The sequence below is a fragment of the Pseudophryne corroboree genome, chromosome 10 (assembly GCF_028390025.1).
Source record: "Pseudophryne corroboree isolate aPseCor3 chromosome 10, aPseCor3.hap2, whole genome shotgun sequence".
In the NCBI taxonomy this organism is placed as follows: domain Eukaryota; kingdom Metazoa; phylum Chordata; class Amphibia; order Anura; family Myobatrachidae; genus Pseudophryne; species Pseudophryne corroboree.
In genome coordinates this window covers 343,055,374-343,076,080 of record NC_086453.1, presented here as the reverse complement: position 1 = coordinate 343,076,080, position 20,707 = coordinate 343,055,374, and the positions used below count along the sequence as shown (strand labels likewise).

Here is a 20,707-nt window from a genome sequence, read left to right as displayed (position 1 = left end):
TTTGAAAAGTCGGTTGGGCGTCTGTTTTTTCCTGTCTATTAAATAGGAAAAAACAGACTCCCAACTGACTTTTCAAACATTTGAATCTCCCCATATGTTGGGAAGTATTGTTTATGGATAATGCTATGGTGTATTTGGGTGGTTTTTAGGGGTGCTTGAGTTTTCATCATATGTATGGGAAGTAATAGCAGCGTTTGGAGACTGTAGATGTGTGTTATGCTGGAACTCTTTAGAGTAACATCGCTGACTCAGGTGGGAGGGGTCACAGTTCATATAAACTATCAGTGCATACCAACTTATTGACATTTTTTTAATCACTTTTCAGCTTTATATTACAAATGTCCCTTTAAACATAATTGATAGAGAAACATTTTAAGAAGTTTCTTCATTCAGTAGTGATTGTTCCACTTTAGTGCCCACAAAGAAAGGGGTGTGGTCCATAGGTTCAACCACACTTAGGTCGTCAGTCACTAGGTCGACCACTATTGGTCGACAGTGACTAGGTTGCCACCTAAAATAGGTCGACACAAACATTAGGTCGACATGAGTTTAAAAAAAAAAATTGGTGTCGTTTTCTTTGCAGAGTGACCGGGAACCCCAATTAGTGCACCAAGTCACCTCGTATGGCTCACTTCGCTCGCCATGTTTCAGGCAATGTTACCGTTCCAATCGTAGTCCACGTGGATTGTAAAGTATAAAAAAGTTTTAAATTTTTTTTTGAAAATTGTGAAAAACTCATGTCGATCTAGTGATCATGTTGACCTACAGTAGAAACCATGTCGCCCTAACACAAATCGACCAATAGTGGTCGACCTAAAGGGCCCTACTCACTGGCCGACCCGCCGCCGAGCTGCCCGACGGCGGATACGGCCGACGAGCGACCCGGCGGCGGGGGGGCAGTGACGGGGGGAGTGAAGTTTCTTCACTCCCCCCGTCACGCGGCTGCATTGAAGTGCAGGCAAATATGGACGAGATCGTCCATATTGGCCTGCATGCACAGCCGACGGGAGACCAGCGATGAACGAGCGCGGGGCCGCGCATCGTTCATCGCAGGAGTCTCCACACTGAACGATATGAACGAGTTCTCGTTCATTTATGAACGAGATCGTTCATATCTTTCAAAAAATCGGCCAGTGTGTAGGGCCCTTAAGAGTGGTCAACCTAGAGACCAGATAGCCAAAGAAAGGCACTGTTACTTTATACATACCTTGTAGCGGGCACTCCTGGATGTTACAGGACTCATAGATGGCTCTTTGGCCTTGACAGTACTTCCCTCCATTCTCAGGCTCAGGGTCACTGCACTCTCGGTAGGAAAATCGCACCCCTCCTCCACAGCTTCGCGAGCACTCGCCCCATGAACCCCAACTGGCCCAGTTTCCATCTACTGGCACCTGGTAGACACAGATTACAGGTCTTGATGCTGACATGTAAAGGAATATGATGTACCATATGAGTATTATTGCATTATGTTGGTTTAGTCGCATGTTCAGTAAATATACAGTAGTATCTGCTTTCAGTGAATGGGTCAGTGACTCACGGTTGATACCACTGTATGCATATTTTCTAAACAATGTATAGAATCCAGGCATTGTATGAAATACCTTGACGTGCTATGCAGCACCTTCACTATTTTTATAGAAGTACAGTAGGACAAACACTTTCATATGTGCAATTTACTGTATAAAAATAAACCTATGAAACAATATATTCTGTATTAACCTCATTGTTGCCAAATAAATATCAGTCTTTCTGTACCATTCAATGTATATACTTATATGGAAACTAGGGTGGCAAGAGTAAAAATTAAATGTATTTAAAGTAACAGGCGGAAGTACAACAATGTGAAAACTTTAGACTAGAGTAAGTAAATTGGTGTATATAAGGCTCCAAGCCCCATTATTGTGGGACCAGGGCTGAACCAGCAACAAATACAGGGTTCTGATCAACATGTCCACCTGGTGGCTTCTAAACAACTGGTAACCCAAACTAGCATTCTTCCTCAATGGGTATGTAAACTATTGTCTGTTCAGCCCTAGCACACACATTTCATTACATAAAGGCTAATTTGAGCATGTATATGAAAAAGCTAATTGCAGTAGTCACTACTTTGTTTGCATTGGGAGAGTATGACAACCCATATTTCATTCAGGCTTCTGTGGAGGAATCATATGCGATGCCTGGATATTATACTTTGCCTGTAAATAATGCTTAGTTTTACAGCTAAAGCCTTTATTATAATGTGCACCTTGCCTATAGTTATGAAGCTACCTTAGGCTTAACAACGTCTTCTTCCACTTGACAAACCCCATTCCAGCACACGTGATGATCTCCGCAGGAAGTCCCATCAGCCCAGGGTAGGCTTCCATTTTTGGTGTGGCAGACGTGCTCATCCAGAACTTTACACCACAGCTGAGCACAAATGTCGTCTTCCCTGGTGTTTGGGCAGTGAGAGAACTCTTTCCCAAATACTTGGCGACACTGATTGTCCAAGTCATAGCGAGCGGATGTTCCAGGAAGTTCCCGTGGAAGTTCAAGAGAGGTGCCTGGTGCATCCAATAAACAGTCTCCTTATGTAGAAAAGGCACATAATAAAACATAGAAGGTGTTAGCCACAAGTTACTGCTCCACAATCCCTCTTCAGTTATACTTTCTGAATATTACATTATATTTGATTTTATTGTGAAACATTAAAGAAAATGGAACTTGGGGAAACAAAACAGAGGGAGGCTTTCATGTACTGTTACATAGAGACTCTTATACGGGAACAATAAAACACAAGTGTACATGATACAACTAATAGAGTGTATAGTAAAAAAAACAAAAAAACTATATGTTTAAGATAGCTATATTCTAAAAGTTTTGATATAGGGCAGAAAGGGGCCAAAGGAGTGGATTATTTTAGTAAACACAAAGGACTTTATGTAGTATTCTGGTGGGTTGGATACTTTACACTTTCACCTCCCATCCGCCAGGAAGCAAGCTGACACTTTTTATAATAAAAGCACTAAGTTTTGGGCTGGGGACCAGAGTCGGCCTGTGCAGTTATTAATAAGGTGAGTAACATTAGCTTATGGCTGATCTATGTGGGTAGAGAGGCTGCCATAGGTGCGTTTAAATAAGATTTCTATAGGAGCACGAAAAGACCTTTGATGTATAATGAGGTATGCTGGTGATTTTATATAGTTTATATACAAGTTTGTGGGGATATACAGTATCCTTATCTCGATTGTTAATTGCTCAGTCCAGACATCCAATGGATCTCAGTTTTAATTTTAGTAAAATTTTAGTCAATGTTTTAGTCATAACTTTTGCAAACAGTTTAATGATACTGTAATGGATTCTGCTGAAGAACATTTCTCTAAAATTCCCTTGGGAAGTTTGCATACCTTTAACTATGTGTTTCGTAATCTAGGCTGAGTAGGCTGAGAACATGTTACATACTGAGTCTGATTTACCGTAGTACTTCCATATATCATTAGTAATCTAGGCTCAGTAGGCTGAGAATCTGTTACACACTGAGCCTGACTTACCATAGTACTCCCATATATCATTAGTAATCTAGGCTCAGTAGGCTGAGAATGTGTTACACACTGAGCCTGACTTACCATAGTACTCCTATATATATATATCATATACAAATAAATACCTTAAGTTTATTAGAACATACAAGTGCAATCCAAACTCCTATTTCCTTCATAGCAGGACATATTTATTTTCTGCAAATATCTAGAATACATAATTGTTCTTTAAAAATGTAAATCCCTATTTCCAGTGTTAATTTTGACAAGGATTTTAAATTCTTAATCACTTTTTTTTTTGTTTTATTTAAAATTTAGTCAGTGGATCTCACTTTTCATTTTAGTATAATTTTAGAATAATTTAAGTCCTGAAATAAACTGTAGTCGCTGAATACTTTTTGTCAAAGGTTTCATCGACAAAATGAACATTGAAATCCAGACATACCAAACACCTGTGAGGATATTTGGTCAGCCAGACATAAACCATTCTTAGAGCAGTAATAATGGGTAACTGAACAATGCATGTACTGCTTGCAGGATGAGTTCCTGACTCCCTGAGCATCATGTGACTTGTACTATTAGGGCTTGTTACTCTAGTAGTTCTGGAGCGGTCCTAAGTAGGTTCCAGTACAGTGTTTCAGTCACCACCCAAGATACAGATGGAGCCATGCTTATCTTGGGCTTTAATAGGATTAACTCAGCCAGGTCAGTCATCCTTAATCCCCTGCAGTAATGACTTAGGTGGTCATTCCGAGTTGTTCGCTCGCTAGCAGTTTTTAGCAGCCGTGCAAACGCTATGCCGCCTCCCACTGGGAGTGTATTTTAGCTTAGCAGTAGTGCGAACGAAAGGATTGCAGAGCAGCGACAACGTTTTTTTGTGCAGCTTTAGAGTAGCTCAAAACCTACTCAGCGCTTGCGATCACTTCAGACTGTTCAGCTCCTGTTTTGACGTCACAAACACACCCTGCGTTTGCCCAGCCACGCCTGCGTTTTTCCAAACACTCCCTGAAAACGGTCAGTTGACACCCAGAAACGCCCTCTTCCTGTCAATCACTCTGCGGCCAGCACTGCGACTGAAAAGCTTCGCTAGACCCTGTGTGAAACTACATTGTTAGTTGCATTAGTACGACGCTCGTGTGCATTGTGCTGCATACGCATGCGCAGAAGTGCCTTTTTTTGCCTTATCGCTGAACAGCGAACGAATGCAGCTAGCGATCAACTCGGAATGAGCACCTTAATCCCCTGACGTATTGTTCTCTCTGTATTGTACTGCAGCTGAGAACAAAAGATGAAGGGTTTACGCTAATAAACCATGGTGTGCCTAGATAAAGTGGCTCCATCTGTACACTGACCTTTGGCAATTTTTTATAAGACTTGAACAAGGGGGTTAATTCAGACTGGATCACTGCAGCGGCAGCGATCGCAGTCTGAATTCCTTTGTGGAGTGTGCATGCGCCTCACCTGATTGACAGGCAGAGGCGGTCGCAGGGTGGGAGGCGGCATACCAACAGCGTTAGAACGCAGTTGCCGGAGCGTGGTCCGGACAATGCAGGCGTGTCCAGACTGTTGCGGGGGCAGGCCGCGGCGGCTGTGTGACGTAACACGCAGCCCCTGCATGGCGTAACACGCACCCGCTGCGACCCGGCACACGGCGGGCAGGCAGGGAGCTACTCGGCGGGTACAAAATGTCTGAGTAAGTGGTCATAGATGTGCTATTGAGAATTAGGACCAAAATCTGTATCACATGACCTGATCGCTGTTCTTTTACACGCGCAACCTGACAATTTTAATGGGATGTTCCATAAGTTCCATGGGAGTAGACTTTGCAGCTAGGTATGAAAGACAAAAGACGGACCAGCCACCCACTTCCAAGTTGTTACTATTATTACATATCCCAGCAGAGAGGTTACATTAGGTCCTGTGCTGAAACATAAGCAGCTATTATTCCTTATGCCTTCAGCTATCAGACATTTATAAGTCTGCAGAACCCACCTGCCGTAGTCTGAACCAGCAACTCTTGTAAAAAAGCTGCATATCTGCAGCACATCTCACACTTGTGACAGATTTATGTTGTGCAGAGAGAGGAGAAAACCTTACACCATACAGAACCCGCACTCCCCTGCTCTCTCCCCCTCTGCTACACTCACATAAGGAGCACTGTGGGACAAGATATGTAGGAAAGCACACTGATACATGTCACATGCCTCCTGTAACACAATAGCATAGATACTGTATGTTGGCACTTTACAAATAACACAAATAACAGTGAGTATGACGTTCTTCGCTGCGGTGCGAACGAGTCGGAAATGCGCATGCGCGGCGGACGCATTGCACACGCTCGTCATTGCCTGGAGACGATCGTCACCAGGCAACGACGACGCCAGCGAGAAATGTGATCACAACGGTGATCGCAAGAAGACGGACAGGCGGGAGGCATTCCGGGGTGGATACTCACCGTTTTTTCCAGGCATGGTGAGTCCAACGCAGGCGGATCCAGGCGTTTGGAGGGCGGATGTCTGACGTCAAGAACCGGGACCTTCATCGCTGGATCCGTCGCACTGGGTGAGTAACTAAAACCTTGGTCTTGTTTTACTTGAAATTTTTTTACCATAGCAGGGCTGCACAAGCGTTCGCAGCCCTGCTATGCTAAAATACACTCCCCCATAGGCGACGTCAGGTTGATCGCACGAGCAGCAAAAAGTTGATACGTGCGATCAACTAAAGAATGACCCCCATAAACCAGTAGATTACATACTTGCCTATAAACCAGTATATTACATACTTTCATATAAACCAGTAGATTACATACTTGCCTATAAACCAGTAGATTACATACTATCATATAAACCAGTAGATGACATACTTGCCTATAAACCAGTAGATTACATACTTGCCTATAAACCAGTAGATTACATACTTGCCTATAAACCAGTAGATTACAGATTTGCCTATAAACCAGTAGATTACAGACTTGCCTATAATCCAGTAGATTACATACTTGCCTATAAACCAGTAGATTACATACTTGCCTATAAACCAGTAGATTACATACTTGCCTATAAACCAGTAGATTACATACTTGCATATAAACCAGTAGATCGCATACTTGCGTATAAACCAGTAGATTACATACTTGCCTAGAACACAGTAGATTACATACATGCCTATAAACCAGTAGATTACATACTTGCCTATAAACCACTAGATTACATACTTGCCTATAAACCAGTAGATTACATACATGCCTATAAACCAGTAGATTACAAAATTGCCTATAAACCACTAGATTACATACTTGCCTATAAACCAGTAGATTCCATACTTGCATATAATTCAGTAGATTACATACATGCCTATAAACCAGTAGATTACATACTTGCCTATAATTCAGTAAATTACATACTTGCCTATAAACCAGTAGATTCCATACTTGCATATAATTCAGTAGATTACATACTTGCCTATAAACCAGTAGATTACATACTTGCCTATAATCAAGTAGATTACATACTTGCCTATAAACCAGTAGATTACATACTTGCCTATAAACCAGTAGATTACATACATGCCTATAAACCAGTAGATTACATACATGCCTATAAACCAGCAGATTACATACATGCCTATAAAGTAAACCAGTAGATTACATACTTGCCTATAAACCAGTAGATTACATATTTGCCTATAAACCAGTAGATTACATATTTGCCTATAAACCAGTAGATTACATACTTGCCTATAAACCAGTAGATTACATATTTGCCTATAAACCAGTAGATTACATACATGCCTATAAACCAGTAGATTACATACTTGCCTATAAACCAGTAGATTACATATTTGCCTATAAACCAGTAGATTACATACATGCCTATAAACCAGTAGATTACATACATGCCTATAAACCAGTAGATTACATACATGCCTATAAACCAGTAGATTACATACTTGCCTATAAACCAGTAGATTACATACTTGCCTAGTATAAACCAGTAGATTACATACTTGCCTAGTATAAACCAGTAGATTACATACTTGCCTAGTATAAACCAGTAGATTACATACTTGCCTATAAACCAGTAGATTACATACATGCCTATAAACCAGTAGATTACATACTTGCCTATAAACCAGTAGATTACATATTTGCCTATAAACCAGTAGATTACATACATGCCTATAAACCAGTAGATTACATACTTGCCTATAAACCAGTAGATTACATACATGCCTATAAACCAGTAGATTACATACATGCCTATAAACCAGTAGATTACATATTTGCCTATAAACCAGTAGATTACATACATGCCTATAAACCAGTAGATTACATACTTGCCTATAAACCAGTAGATTACATATTTGCCTATAAACCAGTAGATTACATACATGCCTATAAACCAGTAGATTACATACTTACCTATAAACCAGTAGATTACATACATGCCTATAAACCAGTAGATTACATACTTGCCTATAAACCAGTAGATTACATATTTGCCTATAAACCAGTAGATTACATACATGCCTATAAACCAGTAGATTACATATTTGCCTATAAACCAGTAGATTACATACATGCCTATAAACCAGTATATTACATACTTGCCTATAAACCAGTAGATTACATATTTGCCTATAAACCAGTAGATTACATACTTGCCTATAAACCAGTAGACTACATACATGCCTATAAACCAGTAGATTACATACTTGCCTATAAACCAGTAAATTACATACTTGCCTATAATCCAGTAGATTACATACTTGCCTATAAACCAGTAGATTACATACTTGCCTAGAATCCAGTAGATTACATACATGCCTATAAACCAGTAGATTACATACTTGCCTATAAACCAGTAGATTACATACTTGCCTATAATCCAGTAGATTACATACTTGCCTATAATCCAGTAGATTACATACTTGCCTACTTTCGAAAAGCATTTCAGAGAGGATGTGAACGCTGAAGAGGGCGTGTACTGCACTCTCTGGGAGGCGTGTCCTAACATGAATATTGAATTTATCACTGTGTTGCGCCCGCCTGGCCTCAGGGAGACTAGACTCTTCATGGAGTCAGGGACATCATCCCTATTTCTGGGAGTCTTCCTCAGATTCAGGGAGACTCGCTAAGCATGCCATAGAGCATTATTATTATTATTACACTTTATTTATAAGGCGCCACCAGTGGTCCGGAGCGCTGTACATCTGGTAGCGGTAGGACAGTACAGGGTACACAGAACATTACAGTACATAAGCAGAGTACAGGTAACAATTAGCAGCACAATTGTCAGAGCACAATACAGCTGGGAAGAAAGGTGTGTGCAGGGGCAATTGGCGATGGGTGGAACCTGTCTTCAGTAGTGATGGCACGACTGGCAGGAGTAGAGACGCTGGAAGAGACAAACGGCCGTGAGCGAGAGGAATTCCGGGCTAAATGGCCACTGAGTAAGTGAAGGCTGTCATGGAAGTGCTAGAGAAGATGGCTGTGAGAACAGGAGGGAGGAGGACCCTGCTCCTAGGAGCTTACAATCTAGGGGAGAGGGAAGACTGACAGATGACATGAGGCGTGAGCATGTGGTTGAGGAACGGAGGCAGGAAGGAGGCGAGGTAGAGGTAGAGTAGAAGTGTAACACATTTTTGTACATTCTCCTCCAGTTTAGATGAGTAGCAATGAGAGGTTTCGCAACCTACATGATCACAGCTGAAGGCAGATACACGCCTCGGAAAAACGTCCGTAACACACCTGCGGTTTTGCAGCCATTCCCATGTTAATGCGCCCAAACTGTCCCTTCCTGTCAATCACTCTGTGTTTAGAGTGTCAGTGTGAGTGCAATCGCACAGGTACCGTGACGCATGTGCAGACACTGCAGAGCGATTGCAGCTCTTGCGCAGTCTGCTGGTAATCGCTCAGTTGCGAAAACAACAACATAGCATACAAACATGAATTGGGCCCATAGTTCCAGGACTGGATTTCCCCAATGTGCTCCTGGTTCTGATTCAGAGTTACACACAAGTCAGAAATAAGTATGTCTCTTCACCCTGCATCACTGATCTTCAGCACCATGGGGGTCATTCCGAGTTGATAGCAGCCAGCAACTTTTTGCTGCTGCTGCGATCAACTAATCCCCGCCTATGGGTGGGGGAGTGTATTTTAGCATAGCAGGGCTGCGATCGCTTGTGCCGCCCTGCTATGCTTAAAAAGTTTCCTGCAAAACAAGACCAGCCCAGCAGCTACTTACCCAGTGCGACGGATCCAGCGATGAAAGTCCCGGTCCTGACGTCAGACATCCGCCCTCCGTTTGCTTGGACACGCCTACGTTCTTCTTACCACTCCCCGAAAACGGCCTCCAACGGTGAGTATCCGCCCCGGACCGCCTCTCCGCTGTCAATCTTCTTTCCGTCCAGCGCTGCATCTTTTCTTCACGCTAGGTGCTCCATTGCCTGGCAATGTCTGTTGCCGGGCAATGCTGTGCGTGCGCAATGCACACGCCGCGCATGCGCAGTTCTGACCCGTTCGCACCGCAGCGAACAAGCGCTGCATGCGAACGGGTCAGAATGACCACCCATGTGTGCAGTTAATTGCTACACTTTCAAATCCATCCGTTGGTATTAGAATCATATAAAATCATAGTCGCTGACCGTGGCAGTTGCAGAGGTGGCGCTGCTGCACAGTCCAAAATTCAAACCGAAGCCACACCAACTGCCACCCCAAACGCTGCCAATCATCGCTGGCCGGGACTCACTGGCAGTTGGTGTAGCTCCTCTATTTGAATTTTGGACTGTGCGATGATACAAACTTGCATCATTACATTGGATTCCTCCAACCATTGCTTCTCGCTCCAGGCTGGCCTCAGGTAGAAGTCATACTCCCTCAGGAGTCGGGGATATCACACGTACACCAGTCAGTAGCCGTATTATTAATTATGATGTGTGATGTCTGCAGCAGTACACGCTGCTGATTGTCGCTTCTGATTGGCTGATTGCCAATTCACTGCTGATGCTGATTGGGGCTTTCTTCATTATTTGTACATATATGATTTTATGTATATTTTAGGAAGATTTATTTGCAGGAGCCAATGGTCTTTCATTTCATTGCCTTAGAATGGTGTCAGATGGGGACTTTCACTCATTTTTGCCAACCAAAACATTTTAGAGAGTTCATGGAGGATGATCTTCTCATCATTAAGCCCTGCTCCTTGCAGTATGATGCAATTTCCTGATAGGTGAAGAAGGGGGCATGGCCAAGCTTATGCGATTCTCTGATAATCATGGCATTGCACCCCTTCTACCCGTTGTACTAGGTGATTGACTTACTCCTTCGGGAATCTGTTTGACACACCAAAAATTGGGACGTTCCGGTAGAGTAGGGAATTACGCTTTGAATGACTTTCTGTGAGCAGAGCACTGCGTCGATAAGGCTCAGTTGTTGTGTGCTGACACATTGAAGTGAATGAGGCCCGCTCCTCCCCTGCCACATCTGGGCTACTACGTTGAGAAAACATTGCATGGGCCCTGTCTAGAGCTTAATTGCTCCAGGTGACAGGGGATGAGTGTTCCCCATTCACTTCAATGTGTCAGCTAGGAGCAATTGAGCAACATGAACTCTGGTACTTTAATACATAGAACCCATCTCACGCCACTCTTAATCGAATCATCTCCGCAGTACTATGGGTTCGCTATCTATCAGACTTATATATTTTCAAACTGAATTGACTCGTGTCAGAGAGGGAGCGTGTGCTACTATAGAGTAACGCCATCTGGAAATGGTGTTATGAAGACCGGGCCAAGCTCCTGAATGCTCCGGAACTTGGTAAATTTAACAGCTTTGCAGCCCCCATATGGGGTTGCGACTGCTGTCGGAAATGGTGCATTTGGGAGATTCTTAATATTTGTGGTTATCCCCTGAAAGTGTCATTTTTCAGGATATATCCAGCATATTGTATGTGATTTGCTAAATAGGCCCCTAAGCCATCATCATATCGCCAGCGTGGGGAGCTGAAGCGACAGAGCGGATGTTTGATTGCCGCAGTGACTGATAAACATGACTGATCCTCAGTCATCACTGAATAGCTGGGACCATGTCCCTCAGCTGTAACATCAGTCAGCGCTCTCCACGCTGACACGTGTGCTATGGTCTATAGACCTGTCTCCTGTTTAATCAAAGCTCCCAGATCCAATCTCTTGTCAGCCCGGCGAGATATATGTGCATACTGTTGTCACAGGTGGCGGTAGTCTGCGTTTTCCTCCAGATTCACTTCTCCAGGCTGCAGTTCAGGCGTGACGCCATCCATCCTCAGGGGGTGCTGGATGAGCTGACACAGGAACACAAAGTTCTTATCCTGAAGCTTTTCTATTTCATTCATGATGGACAGATCTGAGTCTAGATCACAGGAACATCCTGCTCTGACATCGCTGCCTGATAGATTAGCCACAGAGCCCATTTCTCACTCACTGGCTGAGACAAAGCGACAGATACAGTGCAAGATAAAGGATGGAGCCTTTCTGCAGCTCTCACGCGGCTGTACAAGAACCTGTCCAGACCTTGGCATGTTCCTTATATTTCACATATGAGACCCCCATCTTGCTATGTAGAGTTTCAGCAGGTAATACTCCATTTAAACTCAGGGCTACAAGTATGATCTTGACAAGACACAGTGAGCCTGGGGTGAGGGACGTTTTTCTGTTCCAGAGAACTCAGAGCAATGATGTGCTTGCAATCACAGAAAATATACTTAGAAATACTTTGAGCATGCGGCGCGGGAGCTGGTCAGGATCCCGACAGTCGAAATACGGACGCCAGAATCCCAACACTACTCAGAATGTTGATATCAGTATCCCAAACAGGGACACAAGCCCGGCGCCGGAATCCCGACCGCCAGCATACTGAACGCGCGTCTGCCGGCCATTCTGACAGGTAAGCCACGCGGGTGGGGGTGCGTGTTAGGCTGCAGGAGGGGGAGGGGGGGGTACACCTGGGGAGGGTTAGGCTGTAGGGAGGGAGGGTTAGGTTTAGGATACGGGGAGGGGTGTTAGGTTTAGGCACCACTGGGGAGGGTTAGGGTTAGGCTGTAGGGAGGGAGAGTTAGGTTTAGGACGCGGAGAGGAGGTTAGGTTTAGGCACCACTGGGGAGGGTTAGGGTTAGGCTGTAGGGAGGGAGGGTTAGGTTTAGGATACGGGGAGGGGTGTTAGGTTTAGGCACCACTGGGGAGGGTTAGGGTTAGGCTGTAGGGAGGGAGGGTTAGGTTTAGGACGCGGAGAGGAGGTTAGGTTTAGGCACCACTGGGGAGGGTTAGGGTTAGGCTGTAGGGAGGGAGGGTTAGGTTTAGGATACGGGGAGGGGTGTTAGGTTTAGGCACCACTGGGGAGGGTTAGGGTTAGGCTGTAGGGAGGGAGGGTTAGGTTTAGGACGCGGAGAGGAGGTTAGGTTTAGGCACCACTGGGGAGGGTTAGGGTTAGGCTGTAGGGAGGGAGGGTTAGGTATAGGATACGGGGAGGGGTGTTAGGTTTAGGCACCACCGGGGAGGGTTAGGGTTAGGCTGCTATAAGGGAGAGTTAGGGTTAGGGTGCCAATGGGGGAAGGTAAGTATACTTACTTTCCCCTGACGGAATTCTGAACAACGGGATGCCGCAGTCGGTCTTCTGACAGCCGGCATTCTGAACGCCGGCATTTCAATCCCAGACCCAAGGCACACGTTCCTACTTTCCCAGAACAATTAGGAGACTCACAAATTTTGGATAGTACCCAGTAAGTCACCCTCCCACAAGGAATCATGACCCGGACTCCCCCATGTGATACCACAATATGCGTCATCGCAATACAGGGGGTGGGACGTAAATACACAAATCACTCGGCCGCAGCAGTCACCGGCAGGGGTGAAACGGCACATTGGTAAGTATGATCTGAGCCTTGCTGTGTACATTAATGGATATTTAGTAAATAATAACCTATTGGAGACTGATATCAGTAATAGTAACCTTGTGACCAGTAAAGCCGGCTACACACTACGTGATATATCGGCGCATCTGGCTGTGTGTATGGGTGGTCCGCCGGCCGTCTGTACGCTGGCTGCAGGGGCTGACGTCACAGCTGGACAGGCCAATTAAAATTACCCTACCCCAGTTGTGGCATCTGCACAGACCTATCGAGCGTCCGATTGGCAAGTATATATGCTTACCTTGATTGGCTGTTCTGTCAACGCGAAGGCAAGTACGTCGACAAGTTGTGCTGGTGTATATTCAGCCTTAGACAGCTTTGTATTTAAATTTGTACTATAACCACCACAAAATGAAAGTATTATTTATTTATGAAAAACATCTGTGTCCTGATATTAATTTATTAATTGATTGCGCGTCAATCATCCAGCCTTCATTTACATGAGCAGCGGGACTGGGTAATAAAATGTTTTCAACAGTACTTCATAGGTTACTTAATCTTCCATGGAGCGTGATAATAACCATAACTGAACAGAGTTATTATCATTATTATAATTTATGATCTGTGATACTCAGTGCAGAGAAAGTGATTACTGATATAATGTATAATTAATACCTGCACAATTCTCAATTTCATTTTGTGCAAGGAATCACTATATTGACGATGGAACGTGAATAGCGGGAATTGGCATGAAAGGTTAAAGTAATTTATTCTGATTCCTGTGTGATTTTACTCCCGATAGACGGAACACGTTCCCCAAGAACATTAGGTCCTTCTTTTATTACTCACATTCTCTTTATCCTTATCGCACTGTTATCTAACTTCTAGCTTTTATCCAATATTTCACCACAACAGGTTCTTGCAAGATCAGTTTAATATGAAATAATGACGTTTATGGTTATTAATAAAATGTGAGCCGGAATTCTAGATTTGTGTATAATAAAACAACTTGCCCAGTCTGAGGTCAGTAATAACCATACCTTGTATGGCTCAGAAACACCAGTCTGACCGAAGACAGGAGGGGGCCACGTTTTATAGGATTCTGGTGATTGGGATGACGACAGTCAGAATACCGACACCTGGAAGGTAAGTATGCCAACCCTCCTCTTCTACCCCCCTAACCCTCCCTTCCTGAAGCCTGACCCTAAACCCCCCACACAGCTTAAACCTAAACATCCCCCCCCCCACCTGCAGCCTTAACATAACCCTCCCAACCAGTAGCGGATCTTGCCACGGGCAAGCAGGACTTTTGCCCGGGGCGCCGCCATCCGGAGGGCGCCGCACCATGGCAAGATCCGCTACTGCTGTGCCCCCCGCTGCCCGCTGTGTCCCCCGCTGGTCCCGCTGTGAAGGGAACTAGACGCTACGCGTCTAGTTTCCCTTCGTGGAGAGGACCTTTGTTGTGCGGTGCGCGATGACGTCATCGCGCACCGCACAGCATTTCAGTGGCGCTACTCTACTGTACAGGGGGCATAACTGACCACGCCCCCTGTATGAAGCCACACCCCTATTTCCCGCCCGGGGTGCAAAAAGGGCTAGAACCGGCCCTGCTCCCAACCTCGCAGGCTAACCCTAACCCTCCCAGGTGGTGCCTATCCCTAATCCTCCCAAGCCTAAACCTAACCCCCCTCCCCCCTGCATCCTAACCCTCTTCTCGTAGCCCATGAGCCAGTGATGTGAAGGGCAGATTCTCATACATGTGCATAAGTCGTACACAATACACCTATATTACTATGATAACAATCGTAAAGCTGGAACTGTAGATGACGCTTACCGTGACCACTGTCAAAGAATTCTGTAAGGTGCATGGCGCTGCATGGAGACCATGGTGTGGACTTATTGAGCTGCAGAAACAGGGGAGCCATCAAATGGTTTTTATTCAACTCTCCAAATACCTTCTTACAGTTGTTGGAGTTGTCATGCGGGATACTGAGGACATGCGCTGAGCAAATCGAGAAGACAGTGGGTTAGCAGAGTAAGAACCATTCATGCATCTTTAGGTTTCTTCTGTTTGATTTGTAGGATTTGATATAATGCATGTATCACATCCCTGTCTCTGTCTAGCAATACCGCTTATCCAGTGTCGGACTGGCCCACAGGGGTACAGAGGAAACCACCGGTGGGCCCCACGGCCTGTGGGCCCACCCCCTCCTCTAGGGATCAGGTTCCAGGTTGAGCACTTGCTTATACACTATGCTTAGGTTACCTTATACTGCACAGGACTATGGTGTACACTGCTGTTATTAATGTGGTACATCATCACGTATAAACTAGCAGTATTTACTATTTATATTTATATTTATCAAGGGGCCCAGACCATACATTAATGGTTTGCCAAGTCTCTAAACATGGGCCCCTACCACTGCATTTCCCTGGTGGGCCCTTCATGCCCCAGTCCGACACTGCGCTTATCTTGTGGTAGAGATACGGGGGGTCATTCCGAGTTGATCACTAGCTGCTTTCGTCGCTGTGCAGCGATCAGGCAAAAAAACGGCACTTCTGCACATGCGCATGCGGCGCAATGCGCACGCGCGTCGTACTATTACAACGAACGATGTAGTTTCACACAGGGTCTAGCAAAGCATTTCAGTCGCACTGTTGGCCGCAGAGTGATTGACATGAAGTGGGCGTTTCTGGGTGCCAACTGACCGCTTTCAGGGAGTGTTCGAAAAAATACAGGTGTGCCAGGAAAAACGCAGGCGTGGCTGGGCGAACGCAGGGCGTGTTCGTGACATCAAAACAGGAACTGAACAGTCTGAAGTGATCGCAAGCGCTGAGTAGGTCTGAAGCTACTCTGAAACTGCACAAAATTATTTTGTCGCCGCTCTGCGATCCTTTTGTTCGCACTTCTGCTAAGCTAAAATACACTCCCAGTGGGCGGCGGCATAGCGTTTGCACGGCTGCAGAAACTGCTAGCGAGCGAACAACTCGGAATGACCACCACTATCCCTTAAGTGAACAATAGCATTCAGGAGTTCCTGAGCTTAATTGATAGTAAAACCTACTCCTCAAAAACGCATCTCTCACTTATGTTGTTGCTATTAGAAACTTGGACTAAATGTGGCCTTGTGTTTCTTGAGAGCTCTACCTTGGTTTTGTAATGAAATAGAATCAGGTAAGGAGAATGTGGGTTTGAACTTCTGTTTTCTTATTTTCCAATATCCAAACCAGAACTGGAAAACTTCCTGATTGCAAGAAACGTAATCAAGTCTATCGCCGTAGCAGGGGTCCTGAATGTGGCCGCCAAACTGACCCACAGTGGAGGGGAAATAGTACTTCCCTGCACATTCATTTAATATTTATAAGCAGGTTTGGCTAAATTCAGAGGCGGACACTGTATCGCAGAGACCCATCCCAAATCTGTTCTGAAACATTAAGTGAATATTTCATAGCAAAAGGGCTTAGCATCCAGCATTTTCTGTCCTGTGCTTATATTTAGTCAACCCAGGATAAGTGCTTGTGAAAAGGGCAGACATACGAGGTGTGGCTATTAAATAATGAAACTAATTCTATAATTTACATTTAATCATATTAAGTACATTCTTTCCCCTTCTATATACTACCCATCTGCATCCCCACACTGCTGCATTATTATTTTCCATTGGTCAAAGCCGTGCTGTAGCTCGTTATCTGTCAGCTGTCTAAACAGCTCGGTCGTTTTCTTCTTCACCTCAGTAACTGATGTAAAATAGGTCCCCTTGAGAACAGTTTTGACTTTAGGGAAAAGAAAGAAGTCACTCAGTGTTAGGTCTGGCGAGTATGGAGGGTGATCCTGCACTGCAATCTGTTTCTCGGCCAAAAACTGCATCTCAGAGAGAGTTGTGTGGGCTGGTGCTTTATCCTGATGGAGGATGAAGCCATTTTTCCACAACTCTGGCCTCTTTCTTCTGATTCTTCCCCGCAAAGTTTCTAGAACATCTTTGTAGTAATGTTGATTCACTTAATGCCTTCTGGTACCCAGTCTGCCAAAATAACACCCTAGATGTCAAAGAAAACAAATAACATGGCTTTGAATTTGGATTTGCTTTGACGTGCTTTCTTCTTGGTGATGATGGTGTTTTCCAGGGCACAGACTGACATTTTGTTTCAGGATCGTACTGGATAATCCATGTTTCATCGCATGTAATAACGTTACTTTCTGCTCGCCAGTGAGAAGCCTTGGAACCATCTCAGCACAAACTTTTGTCATGATAAGTTCTTGAAGCAAAACCTGCCAAATAGTTTTTTTGTCGATGTTTCCCATCTCTGCAAGCCATTTGGATGCGGAGTCGATGGTCAGTACGAACAATTTTCTAAATTTTTTCCACATTTTCATTTGTGTTTTGATGGGCAAGTCCTTCCGTTGCATTCATCATCTTCGACATCCTGACGACCGCCACTAAATCTTTTGTGCCACTCAAACATGCGTGCATGTGACACACAATCTGCTCCATAAGCCTTGTTTAGCATACGGAAAGATTCAGTGAACATTTTGTCAAATTAAAATAAAGTTTAAGTTAACACGTTGCTCTACTTTTGAACGAAGCACTTTTACGATGCACAGGAAAAACGCAACTTCTTCAAACGCCATGGGTCAGCAAACTACAGTATCTGTGCAAGAGGGGTGAGACTTTGCAAAACCACTTTGGGATAATCCAAGCTCAATGGGGGTCATTCCGAGTTGTTCGCTCGGTAAATTTCTTCGCATCGCAGCGATTTTCCGCTTATTGCGCATGCGCAATGTTCGCACTGCGACTGCGCCAAGTAAATTTGCTATGCAGTTAGGAAATTTACTCACGGCATTACGAGGTTTTTTCTTCGTTCTGGTGATCGTAATGTGATTGACAGGAAGTGGGTGTTTCTGGGCGGAAACTGGCCGTTTTATGGGAGTGTGTGAAAAAACGCTGCCGTTTCTGGGAAAAAACGCGGGAGTGGCTGGAGAAACGGAGGAGTGTCTGGGCGAACGCTGGGTGTGTTTGTGACGTCAAACCAGGAACGACAAGCACTGAACTGATCGCACTGGCAGAGTAAGTCTCGAGCTACTCAGAAGCTGCACAGAGAAGTATTTTCGCAATATTGCTAATCTTTCGTTCGCAATTTTGATAAGCTAAGATACACTCCCAGTAGGCGGTGGCTTAGCGTGTGCAAAGCTGCTAAAAGCAGCTTGCGAGCGAACAACTCGGAATGACCCCCAATGTTCCCCCACTCCCTTTTGGTTTATTTTTTACAAGTACAGTCTCGTTATTTAATAGCCACACCTCGTATACAGTATAACGATATTGTATTCAATATACCAAGCTCATGGGCCAGGGTGTAGGCGGCCTGCAGTCCATCATCTTCAATCACAGAGCAGCTCTTGCTTGGTTCACAGACTGTACCGATGTCAGCCACGCCGAGCGTGTCACAGCTGTCGTGTCCACAGAAGTCCTGCCACACAAAAATATCACACTCAGGTCCAAGCAGAGGAGCACGTCAGGGAAGGGAAACTGGGGCAGCACAATGAGCAATGTATGGAGTATTTCCACACAATACGTAAGGCAATGGCAACTATACATACAGCCCCATTCTCCAGGTACGATGCCTAGAGCAGAGGCGTAACTAGGGTTTTCGGAGCCCAGGGCAAGATGGAAAATGGCGCCCCCCCCAAAAAAAAAAAAAAAACACACACAAAAAGAAGAAAGGGGCGTGACCACACACACACCAGAAGGGGTGTGGCTACGCTCCAGAAGGGGTGTGGCCACTGAAAATGGCCCACAGTGCCAGTTACATTGCCCCACAGTGCCGGATACATGCCCCACAGTGCCAGTTACATTGCCCCACAGTGCCGGATACATGCCGCACGGTGCCGGATACATTGCCCCACAGTGCCGGATACATTGCCCCACAGTGCCAGATACATGCCCCACAGTGCCAGATACATGCCCCACAGTGCCAGATACATGCCCCACTCAGTGCCAGTTACATTGCCCCACAGTGCCAGATACATTGCCCCACAGTGCCAGTTAAATTGCCCCACAGTGCCGGATACATGCCCCACAGTGCCAGATACATTGCCCCACAGTGCCAGATACATGCCCCACAGTGCCAGTTACATTGCCCCACAGTGCCGGATACAATGCCCCACAGTGCCGGATACATGCTCCACATCGCCAGTTACATTGCCCCACAGTGCCAGATACATGCCCCACAGTGCCAGTTACATTGCCCCACAGTGCCAGTTACATTGCCCCACAGTGCCGGATACATGCCCCACAGTGCCAGATACATTGCCCCACAGTGCCAGATACATGCCCCACTCAGTGCCAGTAACATTGCCCCACAGTGCCGGATACAATGCCCCACAGTTCCGGATACATGCCCCACAGTGCCAGATACATTGCCCCACAGTGCCAGATACATGCCCCACTCAGTGCCAGATACATTGCCCCACAGTGCCAGATACACGCCCCACTCAGTGCCAGATACATTGCCCCACAGTGCCAGTTACATTGCCCCACAGTGCCAGTTACATTGCCCCACAGTGCCAGATACATTGCCCCACAGTGCCAGTTACATTGCCCCACAGTGCCAGATACATGCCCCACAGTGCCAGGCCCCACTTGGTGCCAGATACTTGCCCCCCCCCCCCCGTCACTCACCGGCCGCTGGCTTGTTGTTATGTGACGGGAGGAGAGCGCAGCGCAGCGCCTCTCCTTCCCCTCACCGCTCCCGGTCTCCGGCGGCTGTCTGGCGCCGGTTCGCTAGCCAATCAGAGCTCGCGGACCGGCAGCCAATCAGGAGCCGGTCCGCAAGCCCTGATTGGCTAGCGCCGGAGACCGGACACAGCAGCGCTGCTAGTGCTGGCAGCGGCGGTGAGGAGAGGAAGAGACGCTGCGCTCTCCTCCCCTCACATTTAGGGTTGACGGGTGCGAGTGGGGCATGATGCCCTGGACGCCGGCGGCGACCCCCTCTCCTGGGCCTGCCAAGGCGCCCAGGGCACGTGCCCCACCCGCCCTACCCTAGATACGCCTCTGGCCTAGAGCTTACAGTGATAACTGCCCACTGTAGTAGAATAATGCGAGAAGTTAGGATGAATCGTTGGGGATTATTATTATTTTTCTTGTGAAAAAATGTTTTAAACGGTTGAAAATCTAACCTAACAGTACATGACGTTACCCATTTTATTGTTACAGTATGAAGGACTCAGTCTATGGCGTTCTGTGGACTGACAGTCCCTGTAAGAATAAGAGTCCACTTGCACCTGATAATGAGGTGCATGCACAGTAAGTA

General features: G+C 45.6%; 1 protein-coding gene across 1 annotated transcript in view; it reads right to left on the bottom strand.

Annotated features, from left to right (window-relative positions):
- Positions 1-20,707, bottom strand: part of ADAMTS8 (ADAM metallopeptidase with thrombospondin type 1 motif 8) — a 77,855-nt gene that overhangs the window by 10,932 nt on the left and 46,216 nt on the right. The window contains exons 3-6 of the mRNA XM_063943631.1: positions 18,733-18,865; positions 15,234-15,401; positions 2,269-2,567; positions 1,208-1,391 (exon numbers count right to left, since the gene is read on the bottom strand). Of these exons, the coding sequence (XP_063799701.1) occupies positions 1,208-1,391; positions 2,269-2,567; positions 15,234-15,401; positions 18,733-18,865 (784 nt within the window). The remainder of the gene's footprint in view (positions 1-1,207; positions 1,392-2,268; positions 2,568-15,233; positions 15,402-18,732; positions 18,866-20,707) is intronic.